General features: G+C 47.4%; 1 protein-coding gene and 1 non-coding gene across 3 annotated transcripts; one reads left to right on the plus strand and one right to left on the minus strand.

Annotated features, from left to right (window-relative positions):
- Positions 1 to 903: 903 nt before the first annotated feature.
- RFC2 (replication factor C subunit 2) lies at positions 904 to 18,458 on the minus strand. 2 transcript variants are annotated; one of them, XR_012494934.1, is made up of 11 exons: positions 18,274 to 18,458; positions 15,812 to 15,881; positions 13,934 to 13,975; positions 13,507 to 13,613; positions 10,521 to 10,622; positions 9,388 to 9,488; positions 5,697 to 7,674; positions 5,437 to 5,502; positions 3,934 to 4,014; positions 2,616 to 2,729; positions 904 to 1,319 (listed from the first exon to the last, which is right to left on the minus strand). XR_012494934.1 is itself a non-coding variant. In XM_019754987.2 (11 exons), the coding sequence occupies exons 1-11, from the start codon at positions 18,384 to 18,386 to the stop codon at positions 1,209 to 1,211; spliced, it is 1,065 nt and encodes a 354-aa protein (XP_019610546.2). In that variant the 5' UTR covers positions 18,387 to 18,448; the 3' UTR covers positions 904 to 1,208. The 2 variants fall into 2 exon arrangements, 1 of the variants encoding a protein (XP_019610546.2); XM_019754987.2 differs by having other exon boundaries at positions 5,697 to 5,854; positions 18,274 to 18,448.
- Positions 11,446 to 11,548, plus strand: LOC141570845 (U6 spliceosomal RNA). Its single transcript, XR_012495294.1, has one exon. It is a non-coding gene; the product is annotated as a U6 spliceosomal RNA (small nuclear RNA).
- Positions 18,459 to 19,227: the final 769 nt, after the last annotated feature.

The raw sequence follows: 19,227 nt of genomic DNA on the forward strand, positions 1-19,227 counted from the left end.
AGCCTTTTGGGTCTCTACCCAACAATGTGGTGTGGGCCAGTGACAAGCAGCCTGGGAGGGACGGGCCTTCCTCCCTGCTTCCTCCTGCTCTGGAGGTTCAGGCTGGAGTAGCAGAGCGAGCGAACAGCCGAGCTTGGGCGGGGAGAGAAAGGCACCGGGGCCACCCGCCCAGCTGCTCTACACTATGTACAGCAGGCGCACGTGGCCACACCGCGGTGGCCCTGCGCCTGGGAGCCCACAGTGCAGGAAGGGCCAGCGTGTCACACAAGTATGTTTTCAATCAAAGCTTTTCACATGAGACCACTAATCACAGAAGCTGAGTCACCCCCAGTCCCTCCTTAGACACACCCTCTAAAGTGACGTCTGCGATTTGCTTCAGGACAATCCCAGAGTGGGGTGACATGGGGTGAATACAGAGGAAACAAGACTGGCCACAAGCTGGTAAATTGTCACGATGGATAATGAATATGTGAAGGTTCACTGTATCATTCTTTTATGTACAAATATTTTTCATAATTTAAAAAATGGAAAAGATAGTATCTTGCAAAAAACAAAACCAAAAAACCCCAATTCTACAAGTTAATATAAAATTCACTGGGGAACTCAAAAGCAACACGTACTGCACAGAAAAGGCAATGTGGCAGGCGTTTCCCATGTGCCTGTATTGCATCATTTTCCGGTGATTCCTGTAAGTCCTTTCTGAAGGGCTCATGGCCCCGGGCTGTTCTGAGAAGTCTTTCTAAATAGTCAGTAAATTACAACAAACCCTTCCCTCACCCCCCAGAGCTGCCCTCCAGACCTCTAGAAAACGGAGACTAACTTGTCCAGTCTGTTACCTGACTCACCTTTTCGCAGGAGGCGAGGGGCACGCACAGAGACAGAAAGATGGCTCTCCTTGCAGACTTCGTGTTGCCTCATTATGGCCAATAAAATTGTATGGTTTTATTAGCTCAAATGCTCACACACGCCCACACTGGGAGCCCTGCCTGGGAGGTTCTCTGGGGCCCTCCCCCCATCAACACATCCCTCAGTCTGGAGCTGAGTGCAAATGCTCGTGGAGAAGTGTGGAAGCATCAGGAAGGCCTCCCACGGTGTGTCAGAGGAAGGCACGTTCCAGGGCCAGGCCGGGCAGCATAGTCTCCCAAAGCAGAAGGCTGTGATGCCTGTCTTTCAGGGGTTCTTGTAACCCAGTCAATGAGTTCGCCACTCTAACTGGCCACTGGGGCCACTGTCTTCTGACACAGTCTGGCCAGGAGCCCTGCCATCTGCAGAAGGGAGTTCACACCTTCTGCTATTTTCATATGAGTATATCCAATTTCCTGAAAAACAAATCAAAGTTAAATCTGGTTAATAAGTGAGGGAGGAGTTTATTTTTTTAAATCTGAACTAATGATTTACTCAGAATTGTTGCAATGAACTCAAACTGCAACTAGAAAATGAACTCTTAAGTTGTCATTGATTATGTTTAACTAAAGTTCACTTTATTTCCTAAAAGGGTGTTGATATTTCCGTGCAAGACACTGTTAAGGAAAAAAAAAGCCAGGCTTAGAGAAAAATATTAAAATATTTATAAGACACATGCCTGATAAAAGACTTACATCCAGAATATATAAGGAATTCTCAGAACTCAGTAGTAAGAAAACAACTCAATTAAAAACTGGTAGATTTGAACAAATGCTTCATCAAAGAAGATTCTAGATGGCAAATAAGCACATGAAAAAGTGCCTGACCTCATTAGTTACTGGGAAATGCAAATTAAAGCCACAAGCCACCTCTACTCGTCTATTAGAATGGCTTTAAAACCCCACCTGAGCATTTCGAGTGCTGGCTGGGTGTGGACCAGCCGAAGCCCTCACACACTGCTGGCGGCACACACACCACTATGGCCATCTTGGGAAATACTGTGGGTTTCTTACGAAGTTAAACTTACACTTACCCTGTGAGCCAGCAATCTCACCTCCTGGGAATTTACCCAAGAGAAACAAAAGTTTAGGTTCACATTCACACTCATTCATGTATACAAACGTTTATAGTTATAGTGAGTGGCTTTATTCAGTCACCGAAACCCAAAAGTCCTTCAACTGTGAACAGAACACCATCCAGCAATAAAAAGGAACCACCCACTGATGCGCAACAACAAAATGCATTAAACTGAGTGAAAAAAGCCAGATTCAAAAGGCTCCTGTTCTGCATGATTCCATGTATATGACATTCTGGAAAAGTCTGTCCCCCAAACAGAAAGTGGATCAGTGGTTGCCAGATGCTAGAGGGAGGCGAGGACTACAAAGGAGCACATGAATTGGGTGGGGGCTTAGTCATGTGTACACGAATCATTTTGCCAGCAGAATACACCTAAGAGGCTAAATTTACTGTGTAAATTCTATCTTAATTAACCTGACCTTAAAGATGAATAAACAAATCCCCAATGAAGACAGTCACCCTAAGGAACAGTAGGTCATTCACTAGCAGAATTGGTTTAAACAAACTGTCAGCCCCCAGGACAGGCAGCTGCCCTCACTGAGTGTCCTCCCGGTGCCAGGCCGTGAGTAAAACAAAGAAAACTGCAGTGTGGCCCACATTCTTGGGGAGACAGGCATTGCTATACTCTCACTGACCTTAATAAACTCCAGTTTCAAATATTCTGCCATTTGGAAGGTTTTACACACTCGAAAGACGTTGCCAATGATGTCTTCCGGTGAATAGCCGAGATGCCACAGGTGAGCGAGGATCTAGACGAAAGAAGGTACAGTGAGGCTGCTGAGCTCTGTAGACGACAAGGATACTCAGGGGACAGGAGGCGACAGCCATAGCAGTCCTGGGCCTGTCACACTGCTGGAAGAGGACAGGTCACCCCAGAAAACCCAAGTGATTTTGAGAATTAGCTGAATATCATGGAGCTGCTGGGGGGACCAGTCTTTAGATCATGTGGGGTAATTTAACTGATATTCCCAGCAGGCAGAGAAAATACTGCCAATGTTTTAAAATGCACTGCAAGGTCTACTATTGTAGCCGAGGCTCTTAAACCTTATTAACCATCCCAGCATGCCCCGGAGCGGAAGCAGAACCCGCCGGCTGTGCTCCCCCAGCTGCCAGTGCTAACCACCCCTCCAGAAGCAGCCCTGGACAGACCCGTACCAGGACAGAGGCTGCAGCAGTCGTCGGGGCCTCCTGCCGTCTCAACCCCCACCCCACTCCATCTGCACTGCAGATGCCTTCGCTTTGGCATCTCGGGGCAAATTCAGGGGGCAGGAAGCTGTGTGCATAAACCTGAAGACTTCTTTCAGGTTCACTCAGTGACCCGTCCTGTGCCTGGGGCTCTGCCTCCGTCTCCCTGCTTTACACTCCAGTTTCACATTAGGTCTAGCCTTGCCCTAAGCTCAGTCAGCTTCTAGCCTAATTTGGTGGGAGGGGCGGGAAGGAAACCTGCTGTGATCAGACCAATGGCCTTAAATCACACCATTGCCACCCATGGGACTGGAAGGTGGCTTGAACCCCAACGCCCACTGGAACCTGCTCACAGGACCAGGCTCTATTACCAGGCCAGAAACCCCTGGTCCCCCCTCTCCTGGCCGACCCACAACTGCTGGGTGCCCATTCCCGTGTTCCTTGGGAGGACGGAGAGGAAATCTCCCCTCAACTGGGAGGGAGGTGGCTTCATGCCAAGTAAGGAGTTGGGCTGGTCTTTCCTCATGTCTCAGGTGGACGAATTCCTCTTGGAGCATAGAAAAAACTGAATTATAGTAGAATTCCAGTCCTACTACTTTTAAACAGTGTGATTTCGAGAAAGGGATTTAGCCTCTCTCGGTCACAGCACCCACTTTAAGAATTAAGGGGAGCAATGCATGCAAGCCCCTCGCACAGGGAGCCCCCTCGGGCGGCCCTGCCTAGGAGCTGGAAGTGAAGGTCCCCGCAGAGGGGGCGGCGGGGGCAGACCTTGTAGGCTTCCTCGATATTGGCCTTCACACAATGCTGGATCATCTCCTTCACCAGCAGGGGGTGGGGCTCGTCGCAGACCTGACCAAACAGAAAGGAAGGCATCAGGGGCGAGGGGACCATCTGAGGAGGGGCCCTGACACGCCAACTGCTAGGCCGTCCATATAACCCACCTCTCAGCTGGCTTTTTTCATTGAACCAGGCTGGGGAAGTCCCTCTCACCACCACACAAGTCACCAGACAGGAAGAGTATGATGTTGACAGGACCCACTGCAGTGAGGGAGGCTTCTGATACCAGGTTACAGACTCTCAAACACAGGGGCCAATGAGCACTCTCGCCCGGTGGCAGCTCTAAGGCCATCAGTCACATCTTAGATCCCTTGGACGACTTGCCCAGAACCACTTAGTACCCACTTAAGACTTGGGAGGTCTTCTGGGCTAGTCTCCCACCAGAATCGGAATTGGCTTTCCCCACACAGGGTCCCCCACCTCAGCATGACCTGAAGAGCAGCTGGGTGGGGATGCAACGCTCCCTGAGCCCAAAGGCTGCCTCCTGCAACCCCCCTACTGGCCTGAGAGCCCACCCTCTAGTGCAGGATCAATATTTTACCTAAATGGAAGTCTTCTGATGCCTCAAGATAGCACCTAAGCCTGCCCTGGCCTTCTTTTCCCAGTTCAATTAACTTCCCTCAGAAGTCCTGGTTTTCAGAGCCCTTTGGAAAGGCTGAGCTCCAGGATGAGACGAGACCTTAACTGGCACTAGGTGACTAAGGCAGTTCCTCTCAGTGACCTTGTAAACACATCACTGCCAAGGTCTAAGGAGAGGTTTTAAGCAGTTTTCTATACCCACAAACTTGGTAAGAAAGAGCTACAGACTAAATGGACGGACAGCCGTACCCAATTTCTATCCCCAAATAAGGGGAAAATCAGACACAGAGTTGTCAGGATGTGGTAGCCAGTTTTAAAAAGTATTCCCTCAACAAAAATCCTTTTGGCAATGTGGGAGAGTGAGAATCTTTTCCCTTGGCTTGGATTTAAAGAGATTTGCCCCACCCTCCAGGCACAGGAGTTGCAAGCAGGGGTGGGAGCCAGAGCCTGCGAGGATAAAGCAGGGAAACCACTGTGCTCCCTCCTGGTTCGAGGCTGGATGACCTTGGGCAGACCCCAGAGCCTGTATCCTCCACACAAAATGCCGATGAGAACATCTGTGTGCAGGGCCGTCGTGAGATCGGGGGATGCAGGGCAAGCAGCCAGCATCGGGCCTCAGGCAGCAACACGGTCCTCCCACTCACCACACGGTTGGCACCCCAAAGTCCGGCCCAGCCCTCCAGTGTAGGGAACAAAGTGGGCAAATGGGAGCAGGGCAACCCCCCACCCAGCAAGGTCGAGGCCCAGCAGTGGCGGCAACCTGTGTGTCCCCTTCCGTCCAGCACTGCCACCCCCACCCCCGGGTCCCAATAATGCTGCTTTTGTAGGCTGTGATGCCCAAGCCAGCTTTTGTACCTTGAACACATTGTCACTGTTAATAAAGCCGAATCCCGAGAAAGTAGACTGCAAGTTGTTCAGTGCCTGTCAAGGAACAAAAACACATACAGGGTGATTTTCCGTCCTGGTCCCTTAGCCGAGCGCCCTCCCTGCAGGCAGGGAGCACAGGGCCCCAGCAGTGCGGTGGGGTCCACGCTCCCCACTCGGCCTATGCTCACTGTGCACAGCAGTCGCTCCCCTCTCCCCCCAGGGGGGTCCGTGCCTGAGACCGCACACACCTGCCTCATGTCTCCCTGGGCGGTGAAGATGATGGCTTCCAGACCATCGTCAGTGTACTGCACCTTCTCCTTCTCGATCACGCTCATTAACCTTGCAAGGATCTGGGCGTCGGTCAGCTTGGTGTAGCGGAGGATGGCACAGCGGGACTGGATGGGCTCTGACAGAAACAGGAGGAGGGTGAGGCGCCCCTGGCCAAGGGTGGCGTCGCTCTGCTGGTTTAGTGCCTCGGCAGTAGCTGCACAACCTGCATGGCCCAGTCACGCCAGCACCACTCGCTACCCAGCAAATGCTCTGAGTGCCTGAGGAATCAGGGCTAAATTCAAAATGCCAACCAATAAAGCCAAACGAGAGGCCTCAGACGGCACTGCCCGGGCTGACCTTGACGGCCACAGCTTCCTAAGGGTCAGCTTCTCCAGGAAAGAGACCCCCACGTGCCACAGCCTGTAGGTGAGGCGCTGCTGGCCCAGGTGGACTCCAGATCTGTGTGTGCTGGATGTTGGGGCCCGCCTGGGCAGGTCACGAGCCAGCCAGTCTGGGGTGAGCACGAGACACCTGTGTGGTTTATTTCAAGATGCACAGGACAGTCTGACTGCAGCCGGCGCTGACAACCGTTCGCGAGACAAATGCAGAACTCGGGAAGAGGTCCTTAACCTTCGGTGCAGACCACGACAGTAGCCTCTCCGTCATCTCCAAGCCCCAATCTGATCTCTCTCTGATTCATCCTCCATCTGGTGCCGCACTGGCCTTCCTCAAAATGTTTTGATCTGTTACCTCTTCCTGCCAAGGCAAACCTTTCAATAGCCCTAAAGTTACAGTACAGTTCACCTCTGACCCTTATAGGTTAAATCTTCTGCAAACCTCACCCATTTCTACTCTCCTAACCCCAGGGCGGGTACCTTGTCTCTAGGGGAACAAACCGACTTTGCATCTCCTAGAGGGCTGGTTTCTTCCCATTTAAATCACAACCATCATGGAAAGCTCCTCTCAAACCCCTCCTCACGGAGCCGGCCCAGATCTTCCCAGACTGGTGCGCCCTCCCCTCCTGTGTTCACACACACTTTCAAGGAACACGTTCCTGTTAGCTTATTTGCATTAAAGAAACCAGTTACCGTCCCAGGTGTTGGGGATGCAGAGGGTGACTATTGTGATGGTGCTGGCTCCTCAGAGCTTAGCTTCATCAGGACAGAGGGGCATAAACAGGAAAGTTACAACACACCGGGACAGGGCCGTGACAGAGGCTTCCAGAACACCTCTGGGAGCCCAGGCCAGAGAACCATCAGCTCAGCCTGGTGGAGGGGAGCTTCTCGGTAGAGGTGAGTTCTGAGCAGAGTCTTTAGGAAGGAGCTGGAAAAGCAGAAGGAACAGCATATTCAGAGGCGAGAGTGCTGAAAGGACTTAGGGGACTCGGGGAACCGTGAGATGCTGAGGCTGCAGCGCCCTGAGTAACAGATGAAGCTGTGGGCAACGGGGTCCTGTGTGCAGCCTGGGGGTGGTGGGGGGATGGCTCTGCGGGCAATGGGCGACCCCTAGAGAGGTAAGCTGGGTAGTGGCGGGGTCAGGTGTGTGCTGAGATGACCCTGGAAGCCAGCTGGTGACTTGGGTGCAAAAATGTACCGGTGACAGGGAGAAACAGTGAGGCAAAGAGGGGTGTGGGTTCAAGACACTGGAGAGGTGGGACGACCTTGGACTGGATCTTGGTGAGGGGCTGGCTGTGGTGGTGAGCAGCCAAAGGACAACTGGGATGGCTCAGGGCGTGCTGGCTCCAGAGCCCCTTTCCTTGCCGTGCGCGAACTCCTGGAGGGCAGGGACCCCTCTCCCAGCCGTGCGCGAACTCTTGGAGGGCAGGGACCCCTCTCCCAGCCGTGCGCGAACTCCTGGAGGGCAGGGACCCCTCTCCTAGGCGTGCGCGAACTCCTGGAGGGCAGGGACAGAGCCTCACACAGATCCGTTGCCTCCTCTGTGCCCTGTGAGTAGATGCTGTGTACGTAGAATGTGCTCAGTATCTGTCGAGTGCATGAGACTTTTCAAACAGCAGCTTTCCTAAGAGTTAGTTCATCTCAGCTTATCTGAAATCAGGAAGCCTCACAACTGAACCTTATCTATATATTTGGTTTATCAGCACAGACAAGAGAAAGACTGATTTGAAACTGGAGTTCATACACCAAAGCAGGTAATATTTCAACTACACTAGAAGTTTCCTTTAGTTGATTTTTACCTTTTGATAAGTACTAAAAGCTGAATTCACAGAATTTAATACATGTCAGAATAAGACGGCCATGGTCTTCCTCAAAGAAAGTACGCTTCTCTTTTAACTGCATGACTCTAGGAACTGAAGTCAGGTTCAGTTACTAAGTTTCATAAATCATCTCTGCGGCAATCTGATCACGAACCATTTCCTCTAATGTTAAGAAATAAATTTCTTTAGAGATTTCATTTTTGTTTGCTATTATCACTTTAGAAATTAAAAATAATCTGAACGCTGTATGTATCAGAAAAATTAACTTCATGAAAAGGGAGGGCCAGAGCTTTCTCCACCAAGTGCAGTTTCAAACCACTGAAAATTCCCTAATGCACAGCCCCGTGCAAACTGCACTGGGGGGTCTCTAAGTATAATACCGCTCCTGCCGTCACAGACTTGTCTTACCACTGGCTAAGGAGACAAGCTACACACACACACACACATCAATCAAGAACTTTTAGCACAGTTTCCTCTACCACCATCGGTGCCGCGAAGGTAGAGAATGTTTCTCACTAACCTCTATGTTCCGCACTAGCAGTGCCCCACACCTACTGAGAGTAAGTGCTTGTTGAATGGAATGGCTGAATAAATGAACGGACAAATACGACTATCTGGGAAAGGTAAATGGACGTAAAGGATTCCTGATAACAGAGAGCCTGCCAGCTTTGCGGGAGCTTCACGGTTGGTAACCTGCCTGTCTGAAGCAGCGCATGACGGCCCAGGTGGAGATGGAGGAGTCAGATGGCTGAGCACACAGGCTGGAGTTTAGCAGGGCAGACATGAGGCAAGGACAGCGGGACAAGAGAGCTGTGAGAAATGGTGACGGAAAGCTGGACTGCGCCCCAGTCTATATCAGAAAGGGAAGGATGTGAAAGCGGCAGGAAGCTGAGACGCTGAGGGGAGGGCTCAAAGCAGTGAGGAAACAGAGAGCTTGCTGGGAGGGAGGGAGGGAGTGAGGGAAGGAGGGAGGAAGCTGGAAGGCCAAACACCAAGTCAGAGAGAAGGCTACCCTGGAAGGTTTTACAGGTAAGGCAATTCCTGGTAATAACCAGCCAGGTATGCATACACGATACCAGCCAAGTGCTTAGACACACAGAAAGTGCAGGAACACATTGGAGAGGGGCGGCGACTAGGACACTGTACACAGGATATCAAAATGTCACATATGCCTGCAATGGTGCAAGAGTCAGACAGACCTGGGGTTCCGATCCCAGCTCTTCCACTTGCTGTGTGAATTTGGGCAAACTACCCAACCTCTCTGAGCTCATGTTTTCTCATCTCTAATGCGAAGCTAGTAATACCTCCGCAAAGAATTACATAAGATTAAATGAAAAAGTTCATTATACAGGGCTTGGCCCATGATAGGCAATCAAAAAGTCCCCACTCTCCTGCTGCTAAAGAGCCAACGTGAGCACCATCTGGACACCAAGCCACCCCGAGCATACCCTCACCTATAATTTTATCCGAAGCATTACAAGCAAGTGCAAAACGCGTCGTTTTGGAGTAGATTTCCATGGTTCTCCTCAAGGCTTGCTGGGCTCCATCAGTCATGCTGAAAAGACAAACAAAAGAGCAGTTTGTAACTGGGACTCAGGGCCCACACATCCCTCCCTAGAGCCTGGGACACCTGACCTCTTGACCGAGGATGCCCAGCCTATCTCCAGGACCCCGTCTGGGTCTTACACAGGCCGTCTGCATATGGGCAGATGGAGGCCCTGCAGTCGGGCTGCCTGGGCTCACCTTGCAGCTCCTTCATCTGCTAGTTGTGGGACCACAGGCCAATTATCTGAGCCTAAATATCATCCATCACCTACAAGGAACTAATGATACCGCCTACTTCAGAGGGTTGTGATGACAATTAAATGAGGAACTAACAGGTTTAAGTGTTTAGCAGAGTGCCTGGCAGAATGTAAATGCTTACATGTAAGTGCTCAACAAATGTCAGTTGCTATTATTCCTATAAATAATGTTACAATAAAATGGTTAACGTGCACTGATACTATGGAATGTGGCAATTCCAAACTATTTTCAAATAAGATTACAATAATGTGGAACACTGCTTTTTATATTAAAAGGAAAAGCCAGGGTACAAAAATTTTATATATTATGATCTCAACCGTGTATAAAAATGCATAGTGTAGAAAAAGAAGAAATAAAGCAAGATATTAACAATATTTTCTAACGTTTCTTCAAATAATATGAGTTACTGTTTTTTTAAATGTCATTTAAAACTTTTCATTTATATGGTAATGGTTGTATGACATTGTGAATGGCAATAAATGCCACTGAATTATGCACTTTAAAATGGTTAAAAATGGTAAATTTTATGTTATGTGTATTTCACAACAATAAAAAAATATGTATCATTGAAATTACTCATGTGAGTGATGCTGGAACAAACACACTGACTACGGGTCTCAGACAAATGTTTGTAAGTTAATGAAGGCAGCTTTAAGGTGCAGGCCCCTATTCAATGGCTTCTGAAGATGCAAGACGCAAAGGTGAGAGCTTTTACTCCTGATTTAACAAAGCCCGATAAGAGATTTAGACATCAAGGTCAACATGTATTGGCAAAGCACCCTACCTGTCTGCTTCATCCAGGATGATGATCTTGTGTCGCCCTCTGGGAAGGGTGACTTTCTGTTGGGCAAACATTTTGATTTTGTTCCTCACAACATCAATGCCCCTGAAACAATGAGCCAGAATTTAATTGTCATCTTCTGAGATAAATTCAATTACCTGCCCGGGAACTTCTAACCCTCAGTATATCATGATGGACCCAATTTTAGTTTTTAAGTTTCCTTTTTAAGCAATTCTAACTATTTATAAGAATTGAAATTTCATTACTTTTATTCCTTCTTGGAGGTCTTCCGAAGTACAAACAAACAATTTACTTACTTTTTAAAATACAATGGAACTCATTTTATCTTGTAATTACCCTATGGGTCCATTGAGTGATGTTATACTCTAAAATATATTTTAAGGACTTAGAGATCTTATTCTTCCAAATCTTGAAACCATCTGCTATTTCATCATTCTAGTAATTATTTCATCACTACCCATCAATTATTCCCAGCTATGCTAAACATTACTAAAATAATAAGAAAACGGAAGAAAGATGGAATTGCCCAGAAGAGTAATACAACAGTGGAGGAAAATATTATTATCTCATCCTTCATTTTTTTATTGTGTTGCTTGAGGTACTGCATTATCTTCCTAGAAGATAAGAAAGAAGTTCAGATACATCATCTTTATTTTTTTAAAGCTTTCACTGACCACAACTAAAAATTCAGTACTTTCCATTTTCCACTCACAATGTCAATGAGAAAGAAATTGACAGAGAAAGATGTTTCATAATTAGACAAATCAGAAAATGACTGCAGAGAGACAAATAACACTCTAGATTCTAATAATGGTGAAACTGATCACATAATAAGCAACACCTCAGACTATGTTTCCTCAGATGCCAAAATCCTGGATGAATTTTCTCAACCTTAACCAAGGAGTATGTCTCTTCAGCAGCACATATACTAAAACTGGACAACAAAGAGAAGACTAGCATGGTCCCCGGGCAAGAATGACACATAAATTCATAAACCGTTCCGTATTTTTAAAATCAATGAAATCCGGGGATGTAATTTACAGCATAGGGAATGTAGTCAATAATACTGAATAACCTCGTGTCAGATGGGTACTAGACTTACTTGTATCATGGTGATCACTTAATTAGGAATACAAATGCTGAATAACTACGTTGTGTACCTGAAACTAATATAACATTGTATATTAACCATATTTTAATAAAAAAGAAATTTAAAAAAAAAGAATCAAGGAGTGAACAATCTATTTTTAAGGACAAAAACTAAATATATTTTCATCCAGTTAACCACTCAACAGGAAGGACTTCATCCTGGTTTGCTAAAAGAATGTGTGACAGTATTCTTTCATCTTTTATCATATCTGTACACCAACATTTACAGGATAGTTTGTAGGTGATCAAAAGCTGAAGGCAGGTGTGTATACAAAGTCACTAGAACACACAATGGGATTTATAGATGATGTAATACAGAATTGTACACCTGAAATCTATGTAATTTTACTAACAATTGTCACCCCAATAAATTTAAAAAATAAATCTAAAAAAAAAAAGGTGACTAGAAGGAAACTTGGAAATGGAAAAAAGTCATTGTATTGATCATTCAAATATGTATTTATAAATCTAGAAATAAAAACTTTGCAATCACGAGCCATTCCCTCTTCAACAAAATTATGAGCCACCCGTTTTCAAAAATAGTGAGTTTGATACTGCAAGTGTGAGAAGAACAAGAGGTGATGATAAGCTAGAACCTAATTGTGTCTGACATCTGGGATCAGCATTGACAAAATGGATTGATTACAGACTCATTCATGACAGTTGATAAGCAGAGTTAGTTGCATTCCAAGGACATTGCCTGTTTCAAGTATACGCAGATCTTCAAAACCAGAACAACTGAAGTGCTGAGAACCACAACTTCAAGGAATAACCAAAGGCAGACTTAGCAGACATTGAACAGGTCCTCATTTCATAATCCTCTACTATTTCATGTTTAAAAAGTAAACCAGCGCCTCATACCCATTAAGATAACTACTAATAACACCAACAAACCAGAAAATAACAAGTGTCAGTGAAGATGTGGAGAAACTGGAACCCCTGAGCACTGTTGGTAGGAATGTAAAATGGTGTGGCCACTATGCAAAAGTATGGAAGTCCCCCCCAAATTAACAGAATTACCAAATAATCCAGTAATTCTATTTCTAAATATTTACCCCAAAAAACTGAAAGCAGGGTCTTGGAAAGATATTTGTCTACCTACATTCATAGGAGCATTATTCACAATCACAATATCCAAAGATGAAATCAACCCAAGTATCCATCAATGGATGAATGGATAAGCTAAATGTGGTGGTGTACACATACAATGGAATATCATTCAGACTTAAAAGGAATGAAGTTCTGACACATGCTACAACATGGATGAAACCTGAGGACATTATGCTCAGCCAGCCACAAAAAGACAAATACTGTATAAAACTATTGATATGAGGCACCTACAAGTCAAGTTCATAGAAACAGAAAGTAGAATGGTGGCTGCCAGGGGATGGGGAAAGGGGGAATGGGGCGTTGCTCAATGGACATAGTTTCAGTTTTGCACGATGAAAAAGATCTGGAGATCGGCTGCACAATAATATGAATGTACATAATACTACTGAACTGTGCACTTAAAAATGAGTAAAATGGTAAATTTTATGTTATGTGTATTTTACCACAATTAAAAATAGTAGTTTAAATTTCCATTAGAAAAGTAAAGCAAAAAAAAAAACCAACAGAAAAGTGAAGCAGCAAGTCAAGTGCCTATGACATAACCTCAACAAACAAGCAATTCCCACCCTTTCACTGGGAAGGACTAAAGGAAAACACAGAGCTGACCAGGCAAGCTCCACGTACAACACAGAATGGAAAAAAGGCTGTTTCTGTAACAATTCAAAATGTAAAACACTCATTGTCCTTCAGGCCTAACTCCAGACGGTACCTGTCATTTGAGGCATTGAGTTCCAAAACAGCATCCTTGAGAGCTGGGCCCAGAAGGGCTCGTGCCAAACACAGGATGCTTGTGGTCTTGCCAGTTCCCGGGGGCCCCTAGGAATGAGATCTCCATAAGTGCTTCAAGCAAACAGAATGAACTTAACGTAGCTCCAAATTTACCGTTCACCTGTTTGCACTCGACTCCCCCGTGAACCCTCAACCCCAACACATAGCACAGAGCAAATCAATATAGCAATCAACCCACAGGCCTCCCGACCAAGTTGGGTGAAATGTTTCCCTTTGCCGAGGGGACTGTAAGGGCTCTGGTGGTAATGGGCCTCCCCGAGGAGGAAGCTCTGTGCACAAGAAAGCACTTCAGAGGGAAGCGAAAATGAGACTCCAAGACGTCCAGCAGGGCAGGACCCAGGACTTACCGCAATGATAATATTGGGCACATTCCCTTCTCTGGCAAACACCTGAAAGAAGAAACGTTCATTACAACTGGTTAACCTGTAAACATGAAGAGCCAAGCCTCCCCAGCTACACAGGCCTACCCTGAGGTAAACATGGCAGCAAATTTCTCCATATGGATGCCCCATGGAACTCTCACCTCAGCATATTCAGAACTGAATTCGTCTTTTTGCCTACACACCTGAGGCCCCACCCACGTCTACCCCTCCGTGGACTGTTAATGCCATCACCCCTGCGGCCCCAACCAAGAAGCCGGTGATCACTGAAATCCCTCACCCGGCACAGCACCTCCATTTCCCAGACTCAGTCATTCTTTCTCCTATATCTCACTATGTCCCTTTTCTTCTCTTCAGCCCCACTTCCACTTTCTGAGCCCAGTACCTCTTGCCTGGATGGCTTTCAACAGGCCATTAACTGGTCTCCTTGCCTCAAGTCTTGCCCCGCCCCAATCTATTTCCCATACTGTTACCACAACCAATTTTCTAAAATATGCACCTAATTAAAACATTTTTACCAGACTGATGACTCCTTGGATGACTCCTTACTGTCCTCATCATGAAGCCAAACGCTTAACCATGGCTCAGGAGACCCTGCTCAGTCTGGATCCTGCGGCCTCACCTGCCGCTTCTCATGCACCCCAGTACGTGTACTCTGCAGACTCAGTGACCATGGACCAGCAGTGTCAGCACCCCTGGGAGCTGGCCAGAAATGCACAATCTCGCCTCACTCCAGAACTACTGGGCCAGCATCTGCATTTTAACAAGATCCCCGGGCAATTCATATGCACATTAATGTCAGGAAAGCACTGAACTGTATCCAATCAGATGGCATTTTCCTAAGAACAAGCCAGTAAGTCTCACCTCAGGGCCTCTGCACAGGCTATTCCTGCTGCCTCTTCCCCTCACCCCGAAGTCTGACTAACTCCCACTCATTTAACTTTGGTATCACTTCTTCTCCTTCGGAAGGGAGACAGTGTGAGCAGGCTAGCTCCTCTCGGAACACCCCTTTGGTCCCCCCACAGCACCCCACGCCTCTTCTAGCAGAGGGCTTGTCACATGGCCTGCTGACCTCAGCGCTGCCCCCATTAGACTAAAAACCCCACACAGGCAGGGATCAAGTCTATTCTGTTCACCATTGTATCAACAGGTCCTAACCCCACACCCTATCTGGCCCAGAGAAGATACTTGAATATTTGTGAAATGAATAAATGTGTAAAATAAATAAATACCTTTTCAGCTATTAAAGTCTAAACCCCCATTACTACAGAAACTACCTCTGTCACGTATCAGAAACTACCTCAGTCCACGTATCAGTTGGACTTCTAGATTCCACCTAAAGACCTCTAGGGCTAGGAATTCAACGCTTGCTAAGCATCTCTGCCTGCCTTGTCACTTAGTCCCTTTAGGCAGGGGCTGGCAAACCAAGGTGGAAGGGATGTGAAGTGAATGGGGGTAATCCAACCTGAGGCCAGCCCCCTAGCTAAGAATGGTTTTCACAGATTTAAAGGTTTGAAAAAATAAACAAAGAATATTTCACCAAGACTTTATATGGTTTGCAAAAAGCCTAAAGTATCTATTAATCGGCCTTTATAGAGTTTGCCACCCCTGCTCTTGAAGAATACAAAATAAGTCTGATAACCCATCTCCAATAAGCCAGCCTTTCAACCATCTGAAGTCCCACCACTTCTAGTTGTCTCCAAACTCAATGCCTCCCATTCCCTCAATTCTGGATGGGTGGCTCAGCCCCGCACACTCACTATATATGCTGTCTTCCTCCAAGTGCCTCGGCTCATCAAAGCCACAATAACCGACATAAGTTCACCTATAAAAAAAATCACTCACCTCCAGCCTGCTCACGGTGTCTTCATTCCCGACAATTTCATTCAATTTTACTGGTCTGTATTTTTCCACCCTGTTTTTAAGAAAACACATAAAGACGTTGACATGGCTATTTTAATACTACCCAAAAGAAAGCACTGAAGGGCAGGGATCCTGAGAGCTTTGCCAGATGACATACGTTCAATAAAAATATACCAAAATGGCTGCAGGTTTTAAATTGAAGGAGGTGCCCAAGAGCCATTTGAAAAGTGCATGAGAATTACACACCAAAAGCATCAAACCTGCCACAGCATAGAAACACCTGTTGTTGCTGGAGAAGGGCCAGAGCAGGCCATCTGGACCAACGTGACAGTATGTGGCAATTCAGTCTGCCCATCACAACAGAGGGCCAGTACCCATGGCACTGACATCACATGATCTGTCAGACATGGGTGCGACTGAAGCTTCTTATCCTTTACCTGCCAGTTTCTGCGGACTTGTGCCAGGTACACAGCAGGGCTGGCTAGACAGAAACCACAGACCTATCCTGGCACCCTCTTAGGCCGTGTGGTGTGGACAGGCTAGTGGCCTAGTCAGATCAATACTTCTTTCAAATGAATAAGTAAGCTATGCTATGAGAGAAAATGACTTTCTTTAGCTCTGAGAATGCAAGCGGAAGTAGATTTGCAATGATTTGACCTTCAAGACTTCCTCTGCCAAAAAAAAAGACTTCCTCTGCCCTTTGCAAAACTCCCTGATTTACCCTCAGCTTGCACCCTGTACAGGTACGAGTTCTGCTCCAGAAGAGGCTGCATACAAAGAAGCCTGTTTGCCACATGCTGCAGGAAAGTGACAGCTCTCCTCCAAGACCAGCAGATGGAGCATGCCCGTTCCTACCCATTTATTCTTCATACGCAGCCCCTTCCAGATACCAAGCACTGTGAAAGGAGTTAAGAGATCCCAAAGGGAGGAAAGCAGAAGGTACAGAGATGAGCAAGACACGGTTCTTGCTCTAAAGGGCTTTCCCACTGGTAGAGCTAGAGCTTAGCGAGTCCTACTACAGTGCTAACCTGGTTATGGATACCAAAGGCTGTGGAACCCCAGAGGTGGACATCACCACCTGCGAATGTCAGGAGCTTAACTTTGAGCTGGACTTTTAACAAGATGTTCCTCCTTCAGGGCCTTCATAGCTGCTCCATCTCCCTGAAAGTTTTCTCCACATAGTTCAGGTCTTTGCTCAAATATTATCTCATCAAAGGCCTTCCCTGAACACCACAGCTATTTACTCTATAGCACCTGGCACCATCAAATATACTATATACACAGGGTGCCAAAAACAATGTATTCACATTTGAAGAAAGGAAAAAACTGTATTAAAATTATGCTGATGGTAACACTCTGAGCACCTCTTGTAATTGCAGAAGTCAAACATGATTTGTATTCGTCTTTTGTTATTCGTATATATTGAGTATTACGATTTTAATAGCTTTTTCCTTTCTTAAAATGTGTATACTTTTTTGTTTTGGCATCCCCTGTATATCTACTTGTTTATTTTTTACTTTGTCTTTCTCTATCAAATGTAAGCTCCACGACAGCCGAGTTTTGTTTTGTATACTGAATTACCCTAAGCAGTGTTGTTGTGCATGGAAAATGCAAGCCATGTAATTTTAAACTTTCTGGTAGCAACATTAAAAAAGGTAAAAAGAAAACAGATGAAGTTAATTTTACTAACAATTTACTGAACCTAATATATTAAAAATATTATTCCCAACATGTAATCAACATAAAAATTACTAATGAGTTTTTCTTAATACTAAGTACTGGAAATCCAGTTGCATTTTGTACACTTATAGCCCGTCTCAATTCGGACTAGCCTCATTTCCAGGGTTCAATATACTCATGTGGCTTGTGGCTGGGGGACTCCACAGCGCAGCTGTAGATATTCCAATAAGCTCCACTGCGCTCCACTTAGGTATCTGCTCTCTCGAGAGGGGTGGGCTGGAGGTATGGGAATACACAAAGGACAGCGAGTAACCATTACCACGCGCCGGACCCGAGCAAAGCTCGCCCGCACCACACCTGTGCCAGTGGCAGGTAATTTCCCAAGTCACCTCCCAGCTACCCAGGATGCTTTTAAAACCACGCAGCACAGAAAGGAAGCGGCGGCCTCCTGCACACCGGTACTTCCGGAGCTGCGTCCGACGCTTCCCGCTGAGTGACTATCCGAGTCGCCTCTGGCCCAAAGCCCGGCGCAGAGTGGGTGGTCACGACCGACACTCCACTTCCAAAGGTCAGACCCTCCACTCAGCGACCCACGTGCCTCGCCCTCACCAAATAATAATCTCCTGGACGCCACCCTGGAGCGTTCTGCTCTGCTCGGGTGCCTCCACGAACGAGCTCCAGCCCCGGGGTTCCCCCGGGAAACGACCCGCCGCTCGCCCACCCACGCGTCCAGAACATCGATCGTTTATGGCCTGGACCCTCACCACGGCAGCTCGTAGTGGCCGGCGCTGCCGGGGACCTTGGTGGGGGCAGGGGCAGGTGCAGGGTCCTGAGCCCCGGACTCGCCCGCGCCACCGACTTTTTCCAGCACCTCCATTTTCCCGCTGGCTCTTCCCGCCGCCCGATGCCCCGCCGCATGACGCCATCACGCAAGTCCCGCCCCAGAGACGCGAGGGACGCCGGGCGCGAGCGAAGCCTTGTGCCCGCCCCTTTCCGCGCCTGCGCAGAGAGTACCGGCCTGACGGGTCGCCCGTTGCTAGTGGCCACGGTTGCTATGGGAGACCTGGCGTCCGGCCTGGGCGAGAGAGGAAAGCGAGACCCGACCGCATCGCCTTCCTAGAAGGGAGGTCGCTCAAGAAAGGGACGTTCGGTGGTTTTCGTTTTTGTGTGACTTGTTGGGAGGCCTCCGCGCGGACCGTGGAACAGCTGCGCTGCGGTGGGCAGCGCGCACGCGGCTGGCGGAGTGGGAGCGTGCTGCCGGTGCAGGGAGGAGCGGTGGCCTGTGCTCATTCCACCCAAATGCAGGACCCAGCGGCGTACACGGACAAGGACTGACGTCCAGCGGTGCTGGGTGGCGGAAATCCGACATCTGGAACCTGCCGGGGCCCAGTTTTCCGATTGCTCAGAATGTTCCAATGCAATATCAGCTCCCATTGGGTGGGCTCCTGCGCCCTGGAACCTGACGTTTATTATCAGGGAATTCTAACAATGCTGCAAGACGTTAATTACTCCCATTTTGCAGAGGAGACAAGTGTCCCTCTATAAGATGTGACTCAATTTCATTTCAGAGAAATAGATACTTCAGATTCACAAGTGTTTTCAGCATTCTTTTGGGCTGGTTTTCTACCTATTGAACTAATCTTTTCTCCCATAGCCCAAATGTCATAATAGTAATACGAGGTGGATATTCATATTATTCTCGTTTTACAGATGAAGAA

The sequence above is a fragment of the Rhinolophus sinicus genome, linkage group LG03, assembly GCF_036562045.2.
Source record: "Rhinolophus sinicus isolate RSC01 linkage group LG03, ASM3656204v1, whole genome shotgun sequence".
In the NCBI taxonomy this organism is placed as follows: domain Eukaryota; kingdom Metazoa; phylum Chordata; class Mammalia; order Chiroptera; family Rhinolophidae; genus Rhinolophus; species Rhinolophus sinicus.

What these genes read in the sequence shown, in the direction of transcription:
- RFC2 (XM_019754987.2), bottom strand. Translation starts at nt 18,386, where the DNA reads ATGGAGGTGCTGGAAAAAGTCGGTGGCGCGGGCGAGTCCGGGGCTCAG. An exon ending in TGCCCAATATTATCATTGCG is followed by an intron (nt 13,614 to 13,933) that starts GTAAGTCCTGGG and finishes TCTCATTCCTAG; the next exon opens with GGGCCCCCGGGAACTGGCAA. An exon ending in ATATCGAGGAAGCCTACAAG is followed by an intron (nt 2,730 to 3,933) that starts GTCTGCCCCCGC and finishes TCTTTCGTCTAG; the next exon opens with ATCCTCGCTCACCTGTGGCA.